General features: G+C 40.5%; 2 protein-coding genes across 21 annotated transcripts; both read left to right on the top strand.

Moving 5' to 3' along the window:
* Positions 1 to 381: 381 nt before the first annotated feature.
* Positions 382 to 11,933, top strand: LOC120569614. 17 transcript variants are annotated; one of them, XR_005640915.1, is made up of 7 exons: positions 382 to 913; positions 1,444 to 1,504; positions 2,118 to 2,215; positions 2,329 to 2,384; positions 2,569 to 2,600; positions 2,845 to 3,136; positions 11,771 to 11,933. XR_005640915.1 is itself a non-coding variant. In XM_039817553.1 (6 exons), the coding sequence occupies exons 2-6, from the start codon at positions 1,447 to 1,449 to the stop codon at positions 11,653 to 11,655; spliced, it is 588 nt and encodes a 195-aa protein (XP_039673487.1). In that variant the 5' UTR covers positions 382 to 913; positions 1,444 to 1,446; the 3' UTR covers positions 11,656 to 11,933. The 17 variants fall into 17 exon arrangements, 10 of the variants coding, with proteins under 10 accessions (XP_039673487.1, XP_039673493.1, XP_039673488.1 ...); XR_005640914.1 differs by having other exon boundaries at positions 2,793 to 3,136; XR_005640916.1 differs by having other exon boundaries at positions 2,775 to 3,136.
* An 882-nt stretch (positions 11,934 to 12,815) lies between these two features.
* Positions 12,816 to 19,703, top strand: LOC120569611. Of its 4 annotated transcripts, none has more exons than XM_039817548.1 (6): positions 12,816 to 13,339; positions 13,882 to 13,912; positions 18,057 to 18,185; positions 18,336 to 18,476; positions 18,562 to 18,593; positions 19,398 to 19,703. In XM_039817548.1, exons 2-6 carry the CDS (start codon positions 13,885 to 13,887, stop codon positions 19,677 to 19,679), a joined length of 612 nt encoding a protein of 203 aa, XP_039673482.1. In that variant the 5' UTR covers positions 12,816 to 13,339; positions 13,882 to 13,884; the 3' UTR covers positions 19,680 to 19,703. The 4 variants fall into 4 exon arrangements, with proteins under 4 accessions (XP_039673482.1, XP_039673483.1, XP_039673484.1 ...); XM_039817549.1 differs by having other exon boundaries at positions 12,817 to 13,339; positions 13,882 to 13,972; XM_039817550.1 differs by lacking the exon at positions 13,882 to 13,912 and having other exon boundaries at positions 12,817 to 13,339.
* The last annotated feature ends 223 nt before the right edge of the window (positions 19,704 to 19,926 follow it).

Raw genomic sequence — 19,926 nt, 5'->3', positions numbered from 1 at the left:
CTTGCACTTTACTCTGGTCTTTTCTTTTCATGTCACTTTCTACTTCTACTCCGCTACATTTCAGAGAGAAATATTGTACTTTTTACTCCACTACATTCATCTGACAGCTTTAGTTACTAGTTACTTTACAAATCAAGATGTTTGCACACAAAACACATGTAGTTTATACAATACGATGTTTTATAATAAATCAAACTACCCAACAATATATAGGAATAGCTTCCAAAATGTGAAGAATTGCCTGCATTGAGTACTTTTACTTGTATTACTATTTAAGTACATATTCCTGATGATACTTGCATACTTTTACTTAAGTAACATTTCCAATGCAGGACTTTTACTTGCAACAGAGTGTTTTTTTTTTACAGTCTGGTTTTAGTACTTTCACTTAAGTGAAGGATCTGAATACTTCTTCCACCACTGGCAGGCTGTAGGTCAGGTTCAGATAGTTCACTCAGAGTTCAGACAGAAAGATGGGACATTTATCAGCGCTCTGAGCTACAATGGAGATCTCACAGACAGCTACAGTAAGGAGGAGTTCCAATGGGCTGCTGTAGCGCAACCATAGACTGTGAACGCAACACGTAGATATGTAAACCTGTGAGTGTGCTGTGCTTCAGAGCAGACCACCATGTTAAACTGGTGTGTATGCTGCCTGTGTATGCCCTACCCCCAGCTGGCTGTATGTTCACACACACTGTGGGAGAGAATAAAGGAAGTACAGTAAACTATCTCTGCTGCCCGGCGCGTAACCCTGGCACAGCGAAGACGCAGGAAGCAACAAACCTTTGGTTTCCGACGTCTATATAAGCAGAGAACTTTTTCATATTTCCTCCTTTAGATCTACAGTCATTTTCTACCCGCAGGTTTTGTTGAACTTTATCTACACCCCGACAAACCACTTCCAACAAAGGTAGGCTATGAGCACTTTGTTAGTGTCATAAAGAGACAGTCCAGATGTGGAACTAGTTTGGGTAAAGTAAATATAGCCTCTGTCCTCTGAGTCTTTATGGTGATTGAACTTTTCTGCATACATATGCATACAGGAATTTCCTCATTGTACGTTACTGTGTATTTATTGCACTTACAGATAGTTTTACAGTCGGATAAGTTCAGAGTTACGTCCTGTGTGGATATAGTCCCGCAGGCTACGTGGAGAAAACACACAAAAAACACCGATAGAATTAAAAGGTGAAAAGTTCAAAACAAGTTATTAATTAATTTATTTTACGTGTTGCCTCTTTCTGTCCTCTAACTTTACAGAATAATGCCTAGGACTCTTGCATTGTATTGCGTAATTATATAGGCTAAAATGTTTTCACTTTCGGTTCTGGGTGAATTATTGAAATTAAGATCATTATTTTACAGGAGGGAACCAAGAAATCCACGTTAATTAAGCACGTGTCAAATTGCCTTTCTGTTAAATGTTCTGTCTCGTTGCAGATCATGGACCTGGGGCAAAAGCAGACTGCAGCCGCAGAGAAACTCATGGCTTTAATCTCAGGTGACCCTGATACATACATCCTTAACCCTTGTGTTGACTTCGGGTCAAATTGACCAGTTTTCAATTTTTGTTTTATATCAGAAAACATGGGACGTAGAAATAAGCGCTGAAAATGTGTAGAAGAAAAATTTAATAATTTAAAACGTTAGAGAAAAAAAAGCAAAAACAAACTGGAAAAAAGGTGTCAAAACGTCGACAAAAATGTTTTTTTCAAGGTTGACGGGAAGACAACACATAAGTGTGATATTTGATCTGTGAATGAGTACAAAAGGGTAACATTTTACAATAAGGTACACAAAAAAATAGGTAGTTACCCTTTTTCAGAAGGGTAGTTACTCTTTTTCAGAAGGGTAGTTACTCTTTTTCCCCTCTGAAAAACAGTAACTACACTTTCAAAAACAGTAACTACCTAATTTTTTGAGTACCTTAGTGTAAAGTGTTACCAGCTAAACATCAGCCTGTAAAATAGTAGTATACAGCTGCTGTCTGCACCGTAGATACTGGAAGTGGACCTCAACATGCATCTGGTTTAAATCAAGTCACAGGTTCAAGTTTCTCTTTTCTATACATTGTTCATACGTTTCTGAAGGATGACTGTTATTCATATTTACAGGCTCACGGACACGACCAGTCGCCGATAGCAACAGTGTTGTTACCGACAGAACAATCACAAATGTAAAGGGAAACAACTTCAACATGGCGGTTAATACAGTGAGTTATCCAGGAAGCGGTCCAAGTGGTAAGCAGTAATATTCCTCAACACGTTTCAATACAAGAAGGCAATATTTGAAGTGAGCACATTTTTTCTTTCATTTTTCTTCTAGGAAAAGCTGGTGGAGAAGATACGCAGGCAGATTGCTCTGCACGTGGCGGCAGTGTGATTTGTACTGATCATATATCAGATGTTGATGTTAAAGGGGATATCGATTTCTCAGTGACTGTGAAACCAGCAAATGTACGTTAGGGTAACATTTGACCAACTTCTGTTCCATATTGACTGGTATTCTGCATATATATTCTGTCTGGACATTTCAGCAAATCCTAACACTGCTTTCCATTCTCAGGCACAGTAGACGAGACACTGCCGGACTCTCAGGTACACACACACACACACACACACACACACACACACACACACACACACACACACACACACACACACACACACACACACACACACACACACACACAATAGTTTAGAACAGAGAGCCAGATAGTGGAAAGAGAAATTAACCTCCTCCAAATCAGATGAATACTTTACTCTTGTTAGCCTCTCTTCACTGAACAGGCCAAGAAACATGGTGGCCACCCCATTCACCTCCAGTCTCCATTACATCCAGGGCCCAGGGTTCCTCCAACTCTACTCATCACAAGACCCGCTCCACATTCCATCATCATCCATTACCAGATCTTCAGCCAGCTCTCTTCCCCATCACCAGTGTCTACTCAGGCTGTTTGCTAACTTATATTAAGAGGAAGACGCTCAATAGGGTGTCCCTATAAGCACCGTCATCCATGTAGGCCGGCTGGGGTTATTGAGTGTCTTGCTTTTTAAAATAGTTTTAGCATTTACTGTTGTTTTTCTGGGGATGTTAATTAAGTTTTACTTCATGCTATTAAATATGGAACTATGTTTACTATGTTTATTTGCATGTGTTATATACACAATTGCTTACACTTTCTCCATGCAATATTTTTTCTTTTTCTTTTTTTTCTGACTCCTGTGATCTCATCATCAAATATTGCAATATTATGCAATAATCATCATCCATTACCAGATCTTCAGCCAGCTCTCTTTCCCATCACCAGTGTCTACTCAGGCTGTTTGCTAACTTATATTAAGAGGAAGATGCTCAATAGGGTGTCCCTATAAGAACTGTCATCCATGTAGGCCGGATGGGTCATATCTGTCATTTAGCATACTGGAGAAGACTCATTGTCCCCACAGGAAAGGTAACTGTTGTCTCTGCATTTTGGGGAGCCACTCCCTGCTGGGCTAGACTTGATTAGAACAAAGGAAATGCATATCTGTAAACTTGAATAGAATCGGCAGTACCATGATAACCAACTTTTGTCTGTGACCTGGAGTAAACCTGAAATCAGGTGTGTCCTTAACCTGAGAGACTTTTCATTCAAGGAAAACACCCACAATTCTACAGGAATATAATGCGGAAACAGAGGGGATTTCGGGACTGCGAGCCTGGGACCCGACAAGGGAACAAGGTTCTGCAGTCCGCTGTTTACAGTGTATTGTTTTGTCATGTCACAGGACTGCAAACTGTGACCCCACAAGGGGAAGCATGTCTTGTAGTCCACTGCTGGCAGTGTTTCATGTTTTATTTTTGATTGTTTTTGTCATGTCGTTTTCATCATGCTGTTTTATTAAACCTTTTGCTTAACTTTCAATTCGACCCAAGTCTCTCCTTCCTCCTCAGAAATCAAACGATCGCGTATTTTAAAATTTCTTAACAGTGTCTTCCTTTTTTAAATAGTTTTTGCATTTACTGTTGTTTTTCTGCAGATGTTAATTAAGTGTAAGCATCATGCTATTAAATCTGGTTCTTTAGAAGAACTAAGTTTACTATGTATGTGTTTATGTATATGTTCATACATGTATTTGCATGCGCTATATATAAGTTTGCTTGCTTATATAGGTCTTTTTTCTCCATGCAATATTTTTTCTTTTTCTCTTTTTATGACTCCTGTGATCTCATCATCAAATTGCAATAAAGGAACATTAATCAATCATGGGGGCCTCATCTATTAATTCAATTCAATAAGCTTTAGTGGGATGGAGAAAAAAAAACATGTTGCCAAAGCAGTTTACAGTTATTGGCAGATATTTGTACATGTTGATACATTTTGTCTGAATTTGACATTACACCTTGCATCAACATTATGTAGTTACATGCAGACTGCTGCACGTCATCTACCAAGCCACTGGATGTATGTGCGTGTGTCTGTGTGTGTGTCAGGTTTTGGGCATTCATTTTTATATGTTGTTATCAAAAATGTGTCAGTAAAAAACATATTGTATATTAAATAATAATGATTTTTACTTAACATGCTTTTGAATTGTAAGTCTAATGGGGGACAGACAATCTTTCTCCAGCAGTGAAGTATCCAATGTCACTTAGCAAATAAATGATCTTAACCTTAAATTGATCCCAGACTGGGGTGTGTAGGTTTTATCCAGAGCATCCAGACCTACTCAGTTCATTTGAATCCGTATGAGAGGACATTTGTTGCTGGGTCACATCCAACTGCTATGCTGTAGAAATACTGACAGGTGAAGATGAATATTGAGTTAATAACTTAGTTGACACCCCTGCCTCTCTGTCCTGGATAGAGGCCCTGGGTATCTGGCTTTGGACCAAGGAGCTCTGGGGGTGTGGAGTAAGCGATAAGACCAAGGAGCTCTGGGTATGTGGATTAAGAGTTCAGAGGAAGAGAAAGTACCCGGAGGAAAACAGTGTTTTTTCCCGGATTGCGTTATTTAGGGAGTAACCTACACTACCCCTGGCACACAGTGAAGGCAAAGGAAGCAGTAAGCTTTTGGTTTCGGAAAGATAGGGGAGACACTTTGTTTCTCTCACTGATTCCTCGCTCTAACACACACACACACACACACATTAGGGGTCTCATTTATAAAACTGTGCGTAGGATCCTTACTAAAAGTGTACGTAGGCTACGCCCAAAAAGCCGAAAGCGTGTGCCAAAAAAACAGTAAGCAATGTTCCCTTTATGAATCTACCCACAAGTGTGCGTACGTGGATCAGCCTCTTATCCCGCCCTGTACACGCCCATTTTTAACCATAAATATTCAATGCAAAGCACCTCGTGAATGCTGATAACTTAGTAAACTACACTACCCCTGGCACACGGTCAAGAAAGACGAAGGAAGCAGCAAGCTTTTGGCACGCAGATAATAAGGGCGGGACCTGTAGACAAGAAGAGGAAGGAAGCAGTGAGCTGTGGTCTCTCGGTTAGTAACCGACACCTTTTTAATCTACAGCAGGCTTAAGATAAGTCACACCAAATACAGGTAGGTTTTGTGCGTTATTTGTTGTTGGAGAACTTTGGAGAGCCTGAATTAGGAGATTTGAAGAAGTTTCAGGAGAGTTTGATGACTTAGGTTGAATCTCGTTTGAGGAAAATTAAGATGAAGTAGTTCTTGTCTTCTTTAAGGTGTATTTAAACTCATGCTGGACATACAAGATTAGAAATGACCAAATAAGGTTTTACAACTTCAGTAAAGTTAGACAGAAATTGGCAGATTCGCATGATTCGCGGTGCAATACATCATAGGCGTTTTCATCACACAATAGGCAGCTCTATCTAACCGTAGGAAAGTAACCGTGCGCCGCTTCCCACGCAAAGGTTGTGATTTATAAAAAACAAACTTGACGGGAGAATGTGCGGTCCTCCACGCAAACTCTGACCCATGCATTACGCACATTTTGGAGACAAAATTGGCGACGCAGATGGGAACCCATTTACATCTGTGCCAGATCCGTTTTCGAATCAGCAGATTCGCGCAGCAGTCACATTCAGTATGCAGATCTGCACCAACTTTGCGCCAGACTTGTCTGTAGCTTCTGAGTATGACAGTCCGTTCGGCGGGTGCGACTCAGATCCGGGGCAGCTGCGCAGACCAGAGGTGCCACAAGTCCGCCCGGCGGATCCACGGGAGTTGCGCAGACCGGACGCGCCACAACTGAATTGAGTCCGCCCGGCGGGTGTGGGCCAGATCCGCAGGAGCTGCGCAGACCAGACGCGCCACAACTAACAGAACGCTTTTTTCCTGCATAAACCCGCAACTCTATTTGAAATGCAGAGAGGAAGACTGCAGGCTGCACCGTCTTTGTGATTATTTGTAAGTGCATTATACAAGTAAAATTGTAAAAGTAAACTGCTGTTGATGTCATGTTAATCTGTTAAATATGTATAGGCTAAACATAAAAGTTTACAAATTTAGTTTACACTGACATTCTGACAACCTGAGACGTGTCAGACAAGCTGGGTAGGCTATAGGTTCTTTTAAACATCCACAACTAATGTGAACATAGGCTTTAAGGCTGAATCGGTGATCTTCACCAAAATTACTGAATATCTGTCCATTGTGTGTTAGCTGCAAAATCGTTTATTAGTGCTATACCCACTAGGCAAACCAGTCTGTTAGTTACCCTAACAATAAAAACTAATTCAGTGAGATGGCAACCTAGGCCATTATGGCTCATAAGCATATAGATGCCTTTCACTCAGTCTTTACTTAATCACTCTCTCACTCATTCACTCACTACACACCACTTAAGTCACATTTAGCCTATTCATATTTATTTGTGCAAGCATTTTACTATAATGTCATGTAATGAATAATCTTTGAATATTTAATCTAACATACTGTTTGTTTCTTTGCTTTGTGTGCTTCTTTTTGTAGGCTACGTCTTATAGGAGCAGTGAGGAAGAATCGCATGTCTGACAAAGCCACGGACACGGAGATGAATCACTAGCCATCAGATGGTTAATCTGCCTTGCGACTGCGGGGGTGGCCGCCGCCGTGCCCGGTCTCACCCAACTAATGAGCAGTAAATATACAGTAGGCGCAGTGTTCACATTAGGTTTTACTTGGTTTTGTATTTTTTTAGTAATTTGAATAATTAACATTGATCTTTAATCATATGCTTTTTGTCTTTTTTCTTGTCTTTGATTTTTGATTGTATTGGTTTGTATTGTCTTTTTGTGCATCTGGATTCACGTCAGATGGTTGTTCATGCTGTAGTTTTCTCTTTTGCCTTTTTAAAATTAAAAAATAAAAACTATTTTGAAAATTACAAATTGTGTGGGTATTTGTTTTGGCCTTAATTGTCTGATAGCGTAAATATGAATCACAGATCAGGGCCAGATGAGCCCCAGATATAAAATATGAGTCTGGGCCAGATCCGAATCACACGTCATGGGAATAATAACTGTACTGGGCCAATTCTGGCCCAGGGGTCTCATTTATAAAACTGTGCGTAGGATTCTTACTATAAGTGTACGTGCGCCCAAAAGCCTAAAATGGCGTACGCCGAAAAAAAGTCAGATTTATAAAACCGTGTGTACGCACACCTGTAAGCAATGTTCCCTTTATAAATCACAGATTGACTACAAGTGTGCGTACGTGGATCAGCCTCTTATCCCGCCCTGTACACGCCCATTTATAACCATAAATAGTCAATGCAAAGCACCTCGTGAATGCTGATCAGTATGTTAATGACCCTGGCAGCTCTTTCGTTACACCGAATCATGCCGAATCATGACGACTGGCGGAGAAAAAAAAAATTAATAAATAAAACTCTCAGACGCTCGGGAATTGCTGCCAATTGAATTATAATTTCGGCCTGTTGTCGCACAGTGTAGGGAAACCTGATCTATAGACTACCCTTTTTTTAAATGAAATCTTTCAAAACGGCAGGCATTACGGCACTCGGGGACAGCTTCGATATACCAGACGTATATAAGAAGATTTAACAGAACTATATTATATCCAAACAAGCCTTAGTGATGAAGTTGAAGATTATACATAATATTTATTTAAAAAAACACTTAGCTGTCTGACATTTCCCTCTGGAAACAGCCGGTTTCCCCCAGAGTGGCGAGGACCTGTATTTGGACCGGGATGGCACGGTTCCGGCGCCTTGCCCTCTCTACTGGACCCAATTCAGTACATAGATCCAAGAGCTCAGCTATATTATTAGTACAGCTACATTAGGGAATTTAAATCGGCATATGAGCCAGTCATCGTCATGGTCCCTGAAGTTTCTCTCCTGATTCTTCCATTGCTGTCCTCCTGCAGGGCCAGTAGTGCCATCATGCAGCATTACGCACGGGTTCACCGCAGGATTTATATGTTTAGTCTACAACAATTTGTGATTGTTAACACCTTGCTAAAATCACAGCATCAACTGGTGGTATCCCCCACCCCGAGATACAATTTGAAATCGAAATGTAATAGGCAAACCCACTTTTCTTCATATAGGGTTTGTTATGAACAGTATTAAAGTTTGGACTGATAACAAGGACATAGAGCGTAACGATTGGCTGTATTTCCAGACTTTGACATTTGATGATATATGCACAGTATTAAAGACACATATTTAGTTATTTACACTGTGTTGTGCAGTTATCTAGGCCTAATGGTAGGGTATTTGATGCTATCCTGTATTCCATGCAGTCGGGTCATCTCCTCCTCCTGCGCTCCGTAGCGGACAATGGGACTGCGAGACAGCGCTGATTAAATATTAAGAACGAGTTTTTATTTAAGATTTGAGTTTGAGGTGTTTATGGAACAATTATCACTCAGTACAAGCGCAAATAACACTGCTGGATTTAATCTTCATATGGTGTGAAGAAATGTGCGTGAGGCATTAATACTTAAACATAACCCTTATTCCCACATGTACTTTCTGCATTCTGACTTCAGTTCACCATATCACCATCTGCGTCGCTAATTCCTATTTTGTCTCCAAAATGTGCGTACGCATGGGTCAGAGTTTGCGTGGAGGACCGCACATTCTCCCGTCAAGTTTGTTTTTTATAAATCACAACCTTTGCGTGGGAAGTGGCGTACGCACGTTTTCAGCCCCGTTTTGTGGGAATAATGATTACTCTTAATAAGTAGGCCTATTGATGCCTCACGCACATTTCTTCAAACCACCGAGTTGACGTCAACTCGGTGGTTCGTTGAGATTTGCCCGTTAAGGTTCTATGTATGTCCTGTTTACCCTCCAAACTGTCGTTATTCAACTATGACAAGGTAAAATCAGGTTTGCATTCTATCACCCCTTTAATGTGTATTTAATCTCATGCTGCACATACAAGATTAGAAATGACCAAATAAGGTTTTATATTTCCTCATTCATCTCCTGATGTGTGAGGATGCTTCTGCGTCATTTACTTTTACAACAACTTCTCTTTCCTACGTTCCTACAGTCACGTTATTACTTTAAGTATGGTTTCCTGATGATACTTACGTACTTTTACTTAGTGTAACATTTTCAATGCAGGACTTTTAATTGTAAGAGTATTTTTTCACAGTGTGGTATTAGTACTTTCACTTAAGTAAAAGGATCTGAATACTAGTTCCACCACTGCTGACCTGAAAGAGACCTGGGTACCACTGTCTCATCTTAAACAGCATGAGTTTGTACTGTAAGCAGGAAATTCTACCGCAGTTGTGAGACTCTCCAGAAATATTTAGTCCCGTAAAGATACATTTCAGTGAAGGTTTTTATGCCAGCAGTGGATAATCAGAGAAATATGTTGATTGTTTTCCCTTTTGGCTAATACTTGGAGAAAACACACAGAAAACACTCTACAGAGTATTTTATAGTGGCAAGGAAACTGCAGTCTGATGTTCTATGACATGTTTTCAGACAGCACAGGGGTCAGTTCTTCTAGCTCTGGGTGCAGAGGGTTTACAGAATCTTAATAACCAGTTAACAGGATGTGTTCAGGTGATTGTGGTCGTCTTTGTTTGACTCGGTCTTCCTTTTTGTGTTTTCCTGTCCTCTAACTTGACAGAATTTCCCCAAGTGGCACACAAGTTTTGTATTTTAGTCTGTAATAAAACATTTTCACTTTGGATTCTTGGTGAATGATTTGAAGTTAATTATTCTACAGGAGGGAACCAACAAATACACTTTAAGCATATGTCAAACTGCTTTTATATTAAGTACCTTGTGCAATATTTTCTGTCTTATTGCAGATCATGGACTGGTTGAAGTCAGTGTTGGATTGGATAAGGCCAGCGTTTGACTGGATGTGGCCAGTCGCAGAGAGAGTCGTGGCTTTAATCTCAGGTGACCCTCATTACATCCTTAATAAGTGTGGGGATATTTTTATCTATGAATGAGTTTCTCGATGTACAAAATGCAAAGCAGTGCATTAAACACGATGAGAGTGATTTTGAAAATAATAATCCAAAAGGGAGGAGAGGGCTGTCAGTTCTTCTTTGACATTGTGAGGCAGCTTCCAGAACATTAGCAGCAACAGCAACAGCTTCTCAGCTCTAACACTGAAGCTAAACTTCAGCCTGTAAAATAGTAGTATACAGCTGCTGTCTGCACCGTAGATACTGGAAGTGGACCTCAACATGAATCCGGTTTAAATCAAGTCACAGGTTCAAGTTTCTCTTTTCTATACATTGTTCATACGTTTCTGAAGGATGACTGTTATTCATATTTACAGGCCCACGGACACGACCAGTCGCCGATAGCAACAGTGTTGTTACCGACAGAACAATCAAAAATATAAAAGGAAAAAAATTCAAAATGGCGGTTGAAACAGTGAGTGATGCAGGAAGCGGTCCGAGTGGTAAGCAGTAATATTCCTCAACACGTCTCAATACAAGAAGGCAATATTTGAATTGAGCACATATTTTCTTTCATTTTTCTTCTAGGAAAAGCTGGTGGAGAAGTAGCGCAGGCAGATTGCTCTGCACGTGGCGGCAGTGTGATTTGTACTGATCGTATATCTGATGTTCATGTTGATGGGGATATAGATGTATCAGTGACTGTGAAACCAAAAGTATGTTCGGGTAACATTTGACCAACTTCTGTTCCATATTGACTGATATTCTGCATATATATTCTGTCTTCTGGACATTTCAGAAAATCCTAACACTGCTTTCCACTCTCAGGCACAGTAGACGAGACACTGCCGGACTCTCAGGTACACACACACACACACACACACACACACACACACACACACACACACACACACACACACACACACACACACACACACACACACACACACACACACACACACACACACACTTTTTGTACACCTCTATAGTTTAGAACAGAGAGCCAGATAGTGGAAAGAGAAATTAACCTCCTCCAAATCAGATGAATACTTTGCTCTTGTTAGCCTCTCTTCACTGAACAGGCCAAGAAACATGGTGGCCACCCCATTCACCTCCAGTCTCCATTACATCCAGGGCCCAGGGTTCCTCCAACTCTACTCATCACAAGACCCGCTCCACATTCCATCATCATCCATTACCAGATCTTCAGCCAGCTCTCTTCCCCATCACCAGTGTCTACTCAGGCTGTTTGCTAACTTATATTAAGAGGAAGACGCTCAATAGGGCGTCCCTATAAGCATCGTCATCCATGTAGGCCGGCTGGGGTTATTGAGTGTCTTGCTTTTTAAAATAGTTTTAGCATTTACTGTTTTTTTTCTGGGGATGTTAATTAAGTTGTACTTTTTTTTTAGGTTTACTATGTATGTGTTTGTGTATATGTTCACACATTTATTTGCATGTGTTATATACACAATTGCTTACACTTTCTCCATGCAATATTTTTTCTTTTTCTCTTTTTTCTGACTCCTGTGATCTCATCATCAAATATTGCAATAAAGGAACAATAATTAATCATGGGGGCCTCATCTATTAATTCAATTCGATTCAATAAGCTTTATTGGGATGAAAAAAAAAACATGTTGCCAAAGCAGTTTACAGTCATTGGCAGATATTTGTACATGTTGATACATTTTGTCTGAATTCAACATTACACCTTGCATTAACATTATGTAGTTACATGCAGACTGCTGCACATCATCTACCAAGCCACTAGAGGTCACCAGTGTAAAGGGTTTGTTTTTGAATATTTGGGTTTCCCATGTCGATCAATTTGGCAACAGTATAATTCGAATTCATGATTGTATACAACATGCAATGGGATGATCATTTAAATAAACTTAACATTCACCTTTCAACATTTTGTACTTAAGAGACTTTTTAATTCTTAGTCCATCACTGGGGACAGAAACCTGAGTAGTACAATACACTAAGCCTCTCTCTCTCTCTCTCTCTCTCTCTCTCTCTCTCTCTCTCTCTCTCTCTCTCTCTCTCTCTCTCTCTCTCTCACACACAGACACACACACAATATGCTGTTACACAAGTGAGTCGATTAGTTTGATATGATCCTGCCATCGGCTCTTAAATCTACGCACCATTTGTGTCTTTCTCCAGCGGTAACATATCAGATATGAGGAGAAATGGGCATATTTGATTTGGTTCTCTTTGATAATTCATTGGGAAATAATTTGGCTCAACCTTTAATTGATACCAGATCGGAGTGTGTAGAGTTTATCCAATCAGAGCATCCAGATTTCCTGCATTGAGTACTTTTACATGTATTACTTTAAGTACATTTTCCCGATGATACTTGCATACTTTTACTTGAGTAACATTTCCAATGCAGGACTTTTACTTGCAACAGAGTGTTTTTTTTTTACAGTGTGGTTTTAGTACTTTCACTTAAGTAAAGGATCTGAATACTTCTTCCACCACTGGCAGGCTGTAGGTCAGGTTCAGATCACAGAGTTCACTCAGAGTGATGGGACATTTAACAGCGCTCTGAGCTACAATGGAGATCTCACAGACAGCTACAGTAAGGAGGAGTTCCAATGGGCTGCTGTAGCGCAACCATAGACTGTGAACGCAACACGTAGATATGTAAACCTGTGAGTGTGCTGTGCTTCAGAGCAGACCACCATGTTAAACTGGTGTGTATGCTGCCTGTGTATGCCCTACCCCCAGCTGGCTGGATGTTCCACACACACTGTGGGAGAGAATAAAGGAAGTACAGCTGTACTATCTCTGCTGCCCGGCGCGTAACCCTGGCACAGCGAAGACGCAGGAAGCAACAAACCTTTGGTTTCCGACGTCTATATAAGCAGAGAACTTTTTCATATTTCCTCCTTTAGATCTACAGTCATTTTCTACCCGCAGGTTTTGTTGGACTTTATCTACACCCCGACAAACCACTTCCAACAAAGGTAGGCTATGAGCGCTTTGTTAGTGTCATAAAGAGACAGTCCAGATGTGGAACTAGTTTGGGTAAAGTAAATATAGCCTCTGTCCTCTGAGTCTTTATGGTGATTGAACTTTTCTGCATACATATGCATACAGGAATTTCCTCATTTTATTCTACATACGTAGCCTACTGTGTTTTTATTGCACTTAGGCTACAGATAGTTTTACAGTCGGATAAGAGTTACATTCTGTTTGCAAACAAACAGTGGATATAGTCCCGCAGGCTACGAAAACACACAACAACAGCGATATAATTAAAAGGTGAAAAGATCAAAACAAGTTATTAATTTATTTTACGTGTTGCCTCTTCCTGTCCTCTAACTTTACAGAATAATGCCTACGACTCTTGCATTGTATTGCGTAATTATATAGGCAAAAACATTTTCACTTTCGGTTCTGGGTGAATTATTGAAATTAAGGTCATTATTTTACAGGAGGGAACCAAGAAATCCACGTTAAGCACGTGTCAGACTGCCTTTCTGTTAAATGTTCTGTCTCGTTGCAGATCATGGACCCGTGGCAAAAGCAGACTGCAGGTGACCATGTATACACTTAATAAGTGTGGGGAGATTTGATCTGTGAATGAGTTTCTCGAGGTAAAAAATGCAAAGCAGTGCATTAGACAAGATGAGAGTGCTTTTGAAAATAATAATCCAAAAGGGAGGAGACAGCTGTCAGTAACACATAGCAAATAGTCATTGAAACGATGTTAAATCAACATCTTGCTGTCAACGATAAAGTCATTGAATCAACATCGAACTCTGACGTTGATTCTTCATTATGTTGCACCGGCCCTCTATTATCATTGAAACAACGTTTAAATCATACCTAGAGATCAATAGGATTTCAATGGTATTTCGATTACAATGGATATTGAAACAATGTAGCTAAACATCAGCCTGTAAAATAGTAGTATACAGCTGCTGTCTGCACTGTAGATACTGGAAGTGGACCTTTTTTAACTGGTCAATTTTGAGATTTTTTTTTTTTTCTTCAATAACATGTCTTATTCAGACTTGTGGTGAAAAAAAGTCCAAAATACACATTTATGTCTTTATTTTACTACACTTTATCTGTTTGCGTTGGTAGATATCTCCTAAATTCAACAAAAGCTGGCGTTCGAAATCATCCCGCTGCTCCCTGTCATCACAATAATTATAATCATTAGAAAGCTCTCTCTCTCTCCTCTGCAAATTGCAATGCTGTCGGATCCAAATATGGTCATTTCCTTTTCATCAGCAACTAATCGTGACAGTAAAAAAAGGGGAGGTGGGAGTTAACCCTAAATGAGCAATCTCATTGGCTGATGCGAGCCAATTTCTGACAACGGGATTCGTTCAGAATCGTCACGTGACCCGCTCTGATATTTCCGCGGTAGCTCAAAATGGCGAAAGAAGTGCGTCGTCGAAAATCAACTCAGAGAAGACGGAAACAGTTGTCCTTAGCAAGAAGACCCAGGGGATTACAAACTAAGAAGACAGCAGACGATGAAAGGCCTGCACGTAGTAGGCCTACGTCGATCGGAAAACAGTGTTCAGACAACGGAGGTAATCAGAGCGGCACACAGCAGTCTCTCTCTCTCTCTCTCTCTCTCTCTCTCTCTCACAAATCAATTTACAGAAATGTATCCTGCATGTAGTTATAGTATATATGTGACATATTTAATATACGATATCATATTATATAATGTGTCACATATAAACTACACTGTACTGATCGCGATACAACACACTATATTACAAAACAATTAGGCTATTACACAACAGTTACAGTTTTTGTAGGCCTATAATATAATTATTATACAATACTATCTGTAATGTTGGGATCCTAAAGTGGTTGTGAGTCCCTCAGGCTGTGGCAGGCAGATCCATATTTAGCTGCCAGTAGAGCTGCTGTCCCCTCTCCTAGGAGAACCTCCAGCTTATTTTCTGGTGTTAACTTTGGGAAGGGTTATTTTTTTGGGGCTATTTTTCCAAGGTGTAAATCTCTTAGTGAAGATAGTTTTTCCCAGTGGAGGAAGGAAGGTCATCTCTGTCTGACCCAGCTGGTGGTCACTGAGCCTGTCTCTCTCTCGCCGACCTGTCTGTCTGACCCAGTTGGTGGTCACTGAGCCCGTCTCTCTGACCTGTCTGTCTGACCCTGTTGGTGGTCACTGAGCCTGTATTTAGTCAGGATCCGTCTCTTCTTCGTGTCTCTGACAGCGTGCAGATACTCTGTCAAATAACAATTTAGTCTACTTTGTTTGCTTTCTCCAATGTTCCAAATATTGGTCTTTTGAATGATTCATAATTAGTTTTGTTCTGTTGTGTGGTTATGAACCAGTGCTGATGGGAGCCTGGTTAGTTAGCTTCACCATCGGCTGACTGAGGGGACTGTTTTGTGGGGAAAAGTAAGCTTGAGGCAGCAGCAAGTATGGCCATCCCCACCTTCTATGAAGGTGCCTCTGCCATGCTTTCTGTTATGGAGAAGTTGTGGCTTCAGAGCACAGTTGTGACGGTCGATTCGATGAGAGAAACTAAGATGCTCAGGATCTCGAAAGCTGAGGCCTTCACAACTGCCAGTGTAAAACATAGGCGCAAGAGTCTGAGCACAGCTAAAATACATATGGTGCTGGAATGGACAATTAGACTTTAGAACACTGTGACATCTACTGTTGGTCTTGTTCTATGTCCATACAACTGTCTAGTCGGCAACTTTGTACATGATACGCCAATGTTAATTTGTTAATTTGTTGCCAATGTTGAGTTACTGCAGTTGTAGGCCTTATATCCCTGCCATGTTATTAAATAATCAGTTTTAATGAGCTTGATATATTCTACATTATTATTACTAAAGGCCTGAGCATTTATTCTGTTTTTGAGCAATTTTCTTTTCCAATAGAAATGTATTAAATTCCCCTATTTAAATCTTGTAATGCCGTTTTCTCAAAATGAGTTTTTTTGTCATTCTCCAGTATAAACATCTCAGCCTATGTAGCACCTATGTACACCAAACTTTCCAGTTATACACTTAGCAGTATTCTGAAGATATCTTCAGAGGGATTTGTTAATAAATCATTCCTGGCCTGATTTATGTGACATTTTAATCAAAAAATATCCTAGGTAATGAAAGCAGATATCCTGAAATCCCTCTGAAATTTTGTTTTCATCTTGTGTGTAAACAAAATGAAAAAATAATTTTGCACCTGGCTTTATCATATGTTCAGATCTATCTGCCAAAAATATATGCAAAATTGCGCATATTTAAGGACATAATACCTCATTTGCATAATCAAACATTTCAAAAACTTGTAATACATTTTTTTATATATTTGTGTAAGTAATCAACTGAGGAAGTTTCATGGTTATATCTATTATTTTAAAATGTTACCCTATTCACCTGTAGTGTCTCGCTAGCCTGGTTGACACTAGTGATGCACCGAAATGAAAATTCTTGGCCGAAACCGAAAACCGAAAAAAGAGGAAACCAAGACCGGAAACCGAAACCCCGAAAGAAATTAAGCCAATTATTAGTACCATTGCATTTATGGCTATGACTGTGTACTAACTTTACTAAAATCAAGGCATTGCAATTGTATAAATTAATATTAAAGTTTAATAAAAAAAAATATCTAGCAGAAATATGGCTACAATCTGATAGTCACATACAGTATATAGTAGCCTAAGAACAGAATAGATTACTTATTGTTATTATTATTATTATTATTTGAGGCACTTTCTTGCAGGATTTCCCTGAACATATCAGACAGCGAGGGTGCATGCCCCTCATCTGGTGCAGAGAGACAAGTCTTTTTTTCTGCGCTCTGATCTCCTCCTGCGCTGGGCGCTGCTCCGTCTCCACGCGGGTTCTCCGCATCCATCGCGGCCTGGATCATTTCTCGTGCGCCCTGCTTTATTTCCGCATCCACGTAATGGTCTTTATAACGCGGATCAAGTACAGTCGCGATGAAGTGCAGAGGATCTGAATAGATCTCAGTGAAATGTGTGCTGACAGACTCTAAGAGCACTTTTCATTGTTTTCACTCCGTGGTCCGTCTCAACCTCTTTGCTTAGGAGACGCTTTGCAGGTGGAACGGATCGGGTACTGACACACGTGCAGGTCGCGGTTTCTGTTTGCGTCATCACAACATTTTCGGCCGTATTGTTTCGGTGATAAAAGTTTTTCGGCCGAAAACCGAAAATGCCCTTTTGGGCCATTTTCGGCCGAAAATTGTCGGTGGCCGAATATTCGGTGCATCCCTAGTTGACACCAGACCCTTCTCAGTTGTAACTGAGAGTGGGTCTGGGCAAGCTTCATCCACAGCCCATTTCCAAAGGGGCGTCACCAACGGACGCCGCTCAAATGCCTCTGGGGCGCAATTGGATAGTCCTTCAACCAATCAGACCAACGATCCGGGTGACGTAGCAGCGACAGCAGCAGTCATGTTGAATGTAAACAAAAAGCTGCTCGCCGTCGCTGCGCTATCGTCGTCGTGTAAAGCCCGCCTCAACGGCTGGGAGTGGTGAATGGGCTCTTGGCCAGACTGACTTGCAGAGCAAATCTCAAATTTGCCGGAAGTCTGTCAGGGTTTTCCCAGACTAGTGTCTCGCCTTAAATCAAGTCACAGGTTCATGTTTCTCTTTTCTATACATTGTTCATACGTTTCTGAAGGATGACTTCTTATTCATATTTAATTTACAGGGCCGTCCACACCAAAAGTGTTTGCTGGTGGTAACAGTGTTGTTACCAACAGAAAAGTCATAGGTGCAACAGGAAACCACCTCAACATGGGGATTGAAATAGAGAGACATCCAGGAAGCGGTCCTACTGGTAAGCATGAGTATTCCATGCAGTGGGAAGTCATCAAATGAAAAGGTTGTGAAATAGGCTACATGACTATAACTCCAATTATGTTTGGGCCTTTGTAAAATATGTTTTATTACAAGAGGCAACATTTAAATTGATCTTTTCTTCTTTCAGGAAATGCTGTTGGAGAAGTTCCCCGAGGAGATTACATCGCAACTAATGGAAGTGTGATTTGTAATGATGTAATATCTCATGCCAATATTAACGGTGATCTCAATTTCAATTTGACCATAAAACAATCACAAGTACCTGCAGGTAATTTGACAACCTTCTGTTCCATATTTATTCTGCATTACAGTATATATATTCAGCAAATCCTAACACGGCTTTCCTCTCTCAGGGAGAATAGACAAGACACCGCCATCCTCTCAGGTACACACACACACACACACACACACACACACACACACACACACACACACACACACACACACACACACACACACACACACACACACACACACACTAAAAGAATACTTTAACACGTTGCTTCTGGCCAAGAAGCAGCTATTTTTCATTTTTACACTAAAAATGTTCTAACATCTTAGTAAATTTAATAGATGATTTTAGGTGGACTTTGTTACCTTTAGACAGAGCCAGACCAGCTGTTTACTCCTGTTTCCAGATGTTATGCTAAGCTAAACTAACCTCAGCAAACTGCCTTAGGGCTCTAGTTTCATAATCAACAGACCAATATTGAAAAGTTTATGGTCAAAATCTGGTTCAAAGATGAGCTGCTGAGCTTTGAGTTAGAACATCTGACGAGAACTCCAATGCTTTGTTTAACTGCTTTTGAAAAAGAAAAAAAAGCTGCTACTGATCCAGTAAACATCTGCTAAGTGAGCGGAGCTGGACCAAACCTACGATTCTTCCATCAGATCTGCTGTTCAGGGAAGTTTAGGCCAGCATGCAAGGGCAGAAAGGGGAGTACATACTGGACAGGTCACCAGCAATAGGGCAAAGAAAAACACATTCACACTCTTAAGGCACACATTGACTAATCAAAATAACAGGCAATCCCCACATGCACGCCTACAAACCACATGCTGAAACAGAAAAATGGCAGCTAACTTTATCCCACAGTTGAAAAAAGTATAGTTTCCCAAAAGCAAATGACCCATTTCATAAAACCTCATTCATTCACGATTAATAAGCAACACCTCCTGTCTTTTGCAGGGCCCTGCTGTGGAAATAATCATTCATCACAAGGTGGAACTTGTTGAGTGCCTGATGGCAGATCGCTCCTTCATTCTGCAGCATGTTCACGCCAAACGTATTGTCACAGACAGACAATATCAGAGATTGAAGCATATCTCACAGCCAGAAGAACGTGTTACTGAGCTGATGGATCAAGTGATCGATGGAGGTCAAGAATCCTGCTCTCGTTTTCTTAAAGTTCTCAAAGAGCCCGACATTCTCCAGACCTATCCACAGCTCAAAAACATGGTGCTAGTTTGAAAGAAATAAGAACTCAGGTCTGTGGGAGGGCTGGGAGGGGGTTGAATAGACTGATGGGAACGGGTTATAGTTAGAATCATACAGGATTTAAATGGCGGTTGGAAAATAATAATGAACTGCGATCAAAATATTAGTTGAAAGTTTTGGCCCGGGCATAGCACACCAATCAGGCTGTTCTAATCAACCATTTTTACAGATAGCTACGTAAAGTAAAGCACTGTAATTTGTATGTATTCCTTGCTGTATG

The sequence above is a fragment of the Perca fluviatilis genome, chromosome 12 (genome assembly GCF_010015445.1).
Source record: "Perca fluviatilis chromosome 12, GENO_Pfluv_1.0, whole genome shotgun sequence".
Taxonomy (NCBI): domain Eukaryota; kingdom Metazoa; phylum Chordata; class Actinopteri; order Perciformes; family Percidae; genus Perca; species Perca fluviatilis.
Note: the sequence above shows the minus strand (reverse complement) of the source record. Positions and strands in the feature narration are given on the sequence as shown.

Excerpts from the sequence above, each read along its gene's own strand:
- LOC120569614 (XM_039817552.1), top strand. The coding sequence starts at position 10,257 with ATGGACTGGTTGAAGTCAGTGTTGGATTGGATAAGGCCAGCGTTTGAC. Across the intron at positions 10,348-10,735 it reads AGTCGTGGCTTTAATCTCAG|GCCCACGGACACGACCAGTC; the intron begins GTGACCCTCATT and ends TCATATTTACAG. Across the intron at positions 11,219-11,440 it reads AGACACTGCCGGACTCTCAG|GCCAAGAAACATGGTGGCCA; the intron begins GTACACACACAC and ends TTCACTGAACAG.
- LOC120569611 (XM_039817547.1), top strand. The coding sequence starts at position 14,761 with ATGGCGAAAGAAGTGCGTCGTCGAAAATCAACTCAGAGAAGACGGAAA. Across the intron at positions 18,477-18,561 it reads ACAATCACAAGTACCTGCAG|GGAGAATAGACAAGACACCG; the intron begins GTAATTTGACAA and ends TTCCTCTCTCAG. Across the intron at positions 18,594-19,397 it reads AGACACCGCCATCCTCTCAG|GGCCCTGCTGTGGAAATAAT; the intron begins GTACACACACAC and ends TGTCTTTTGCAG.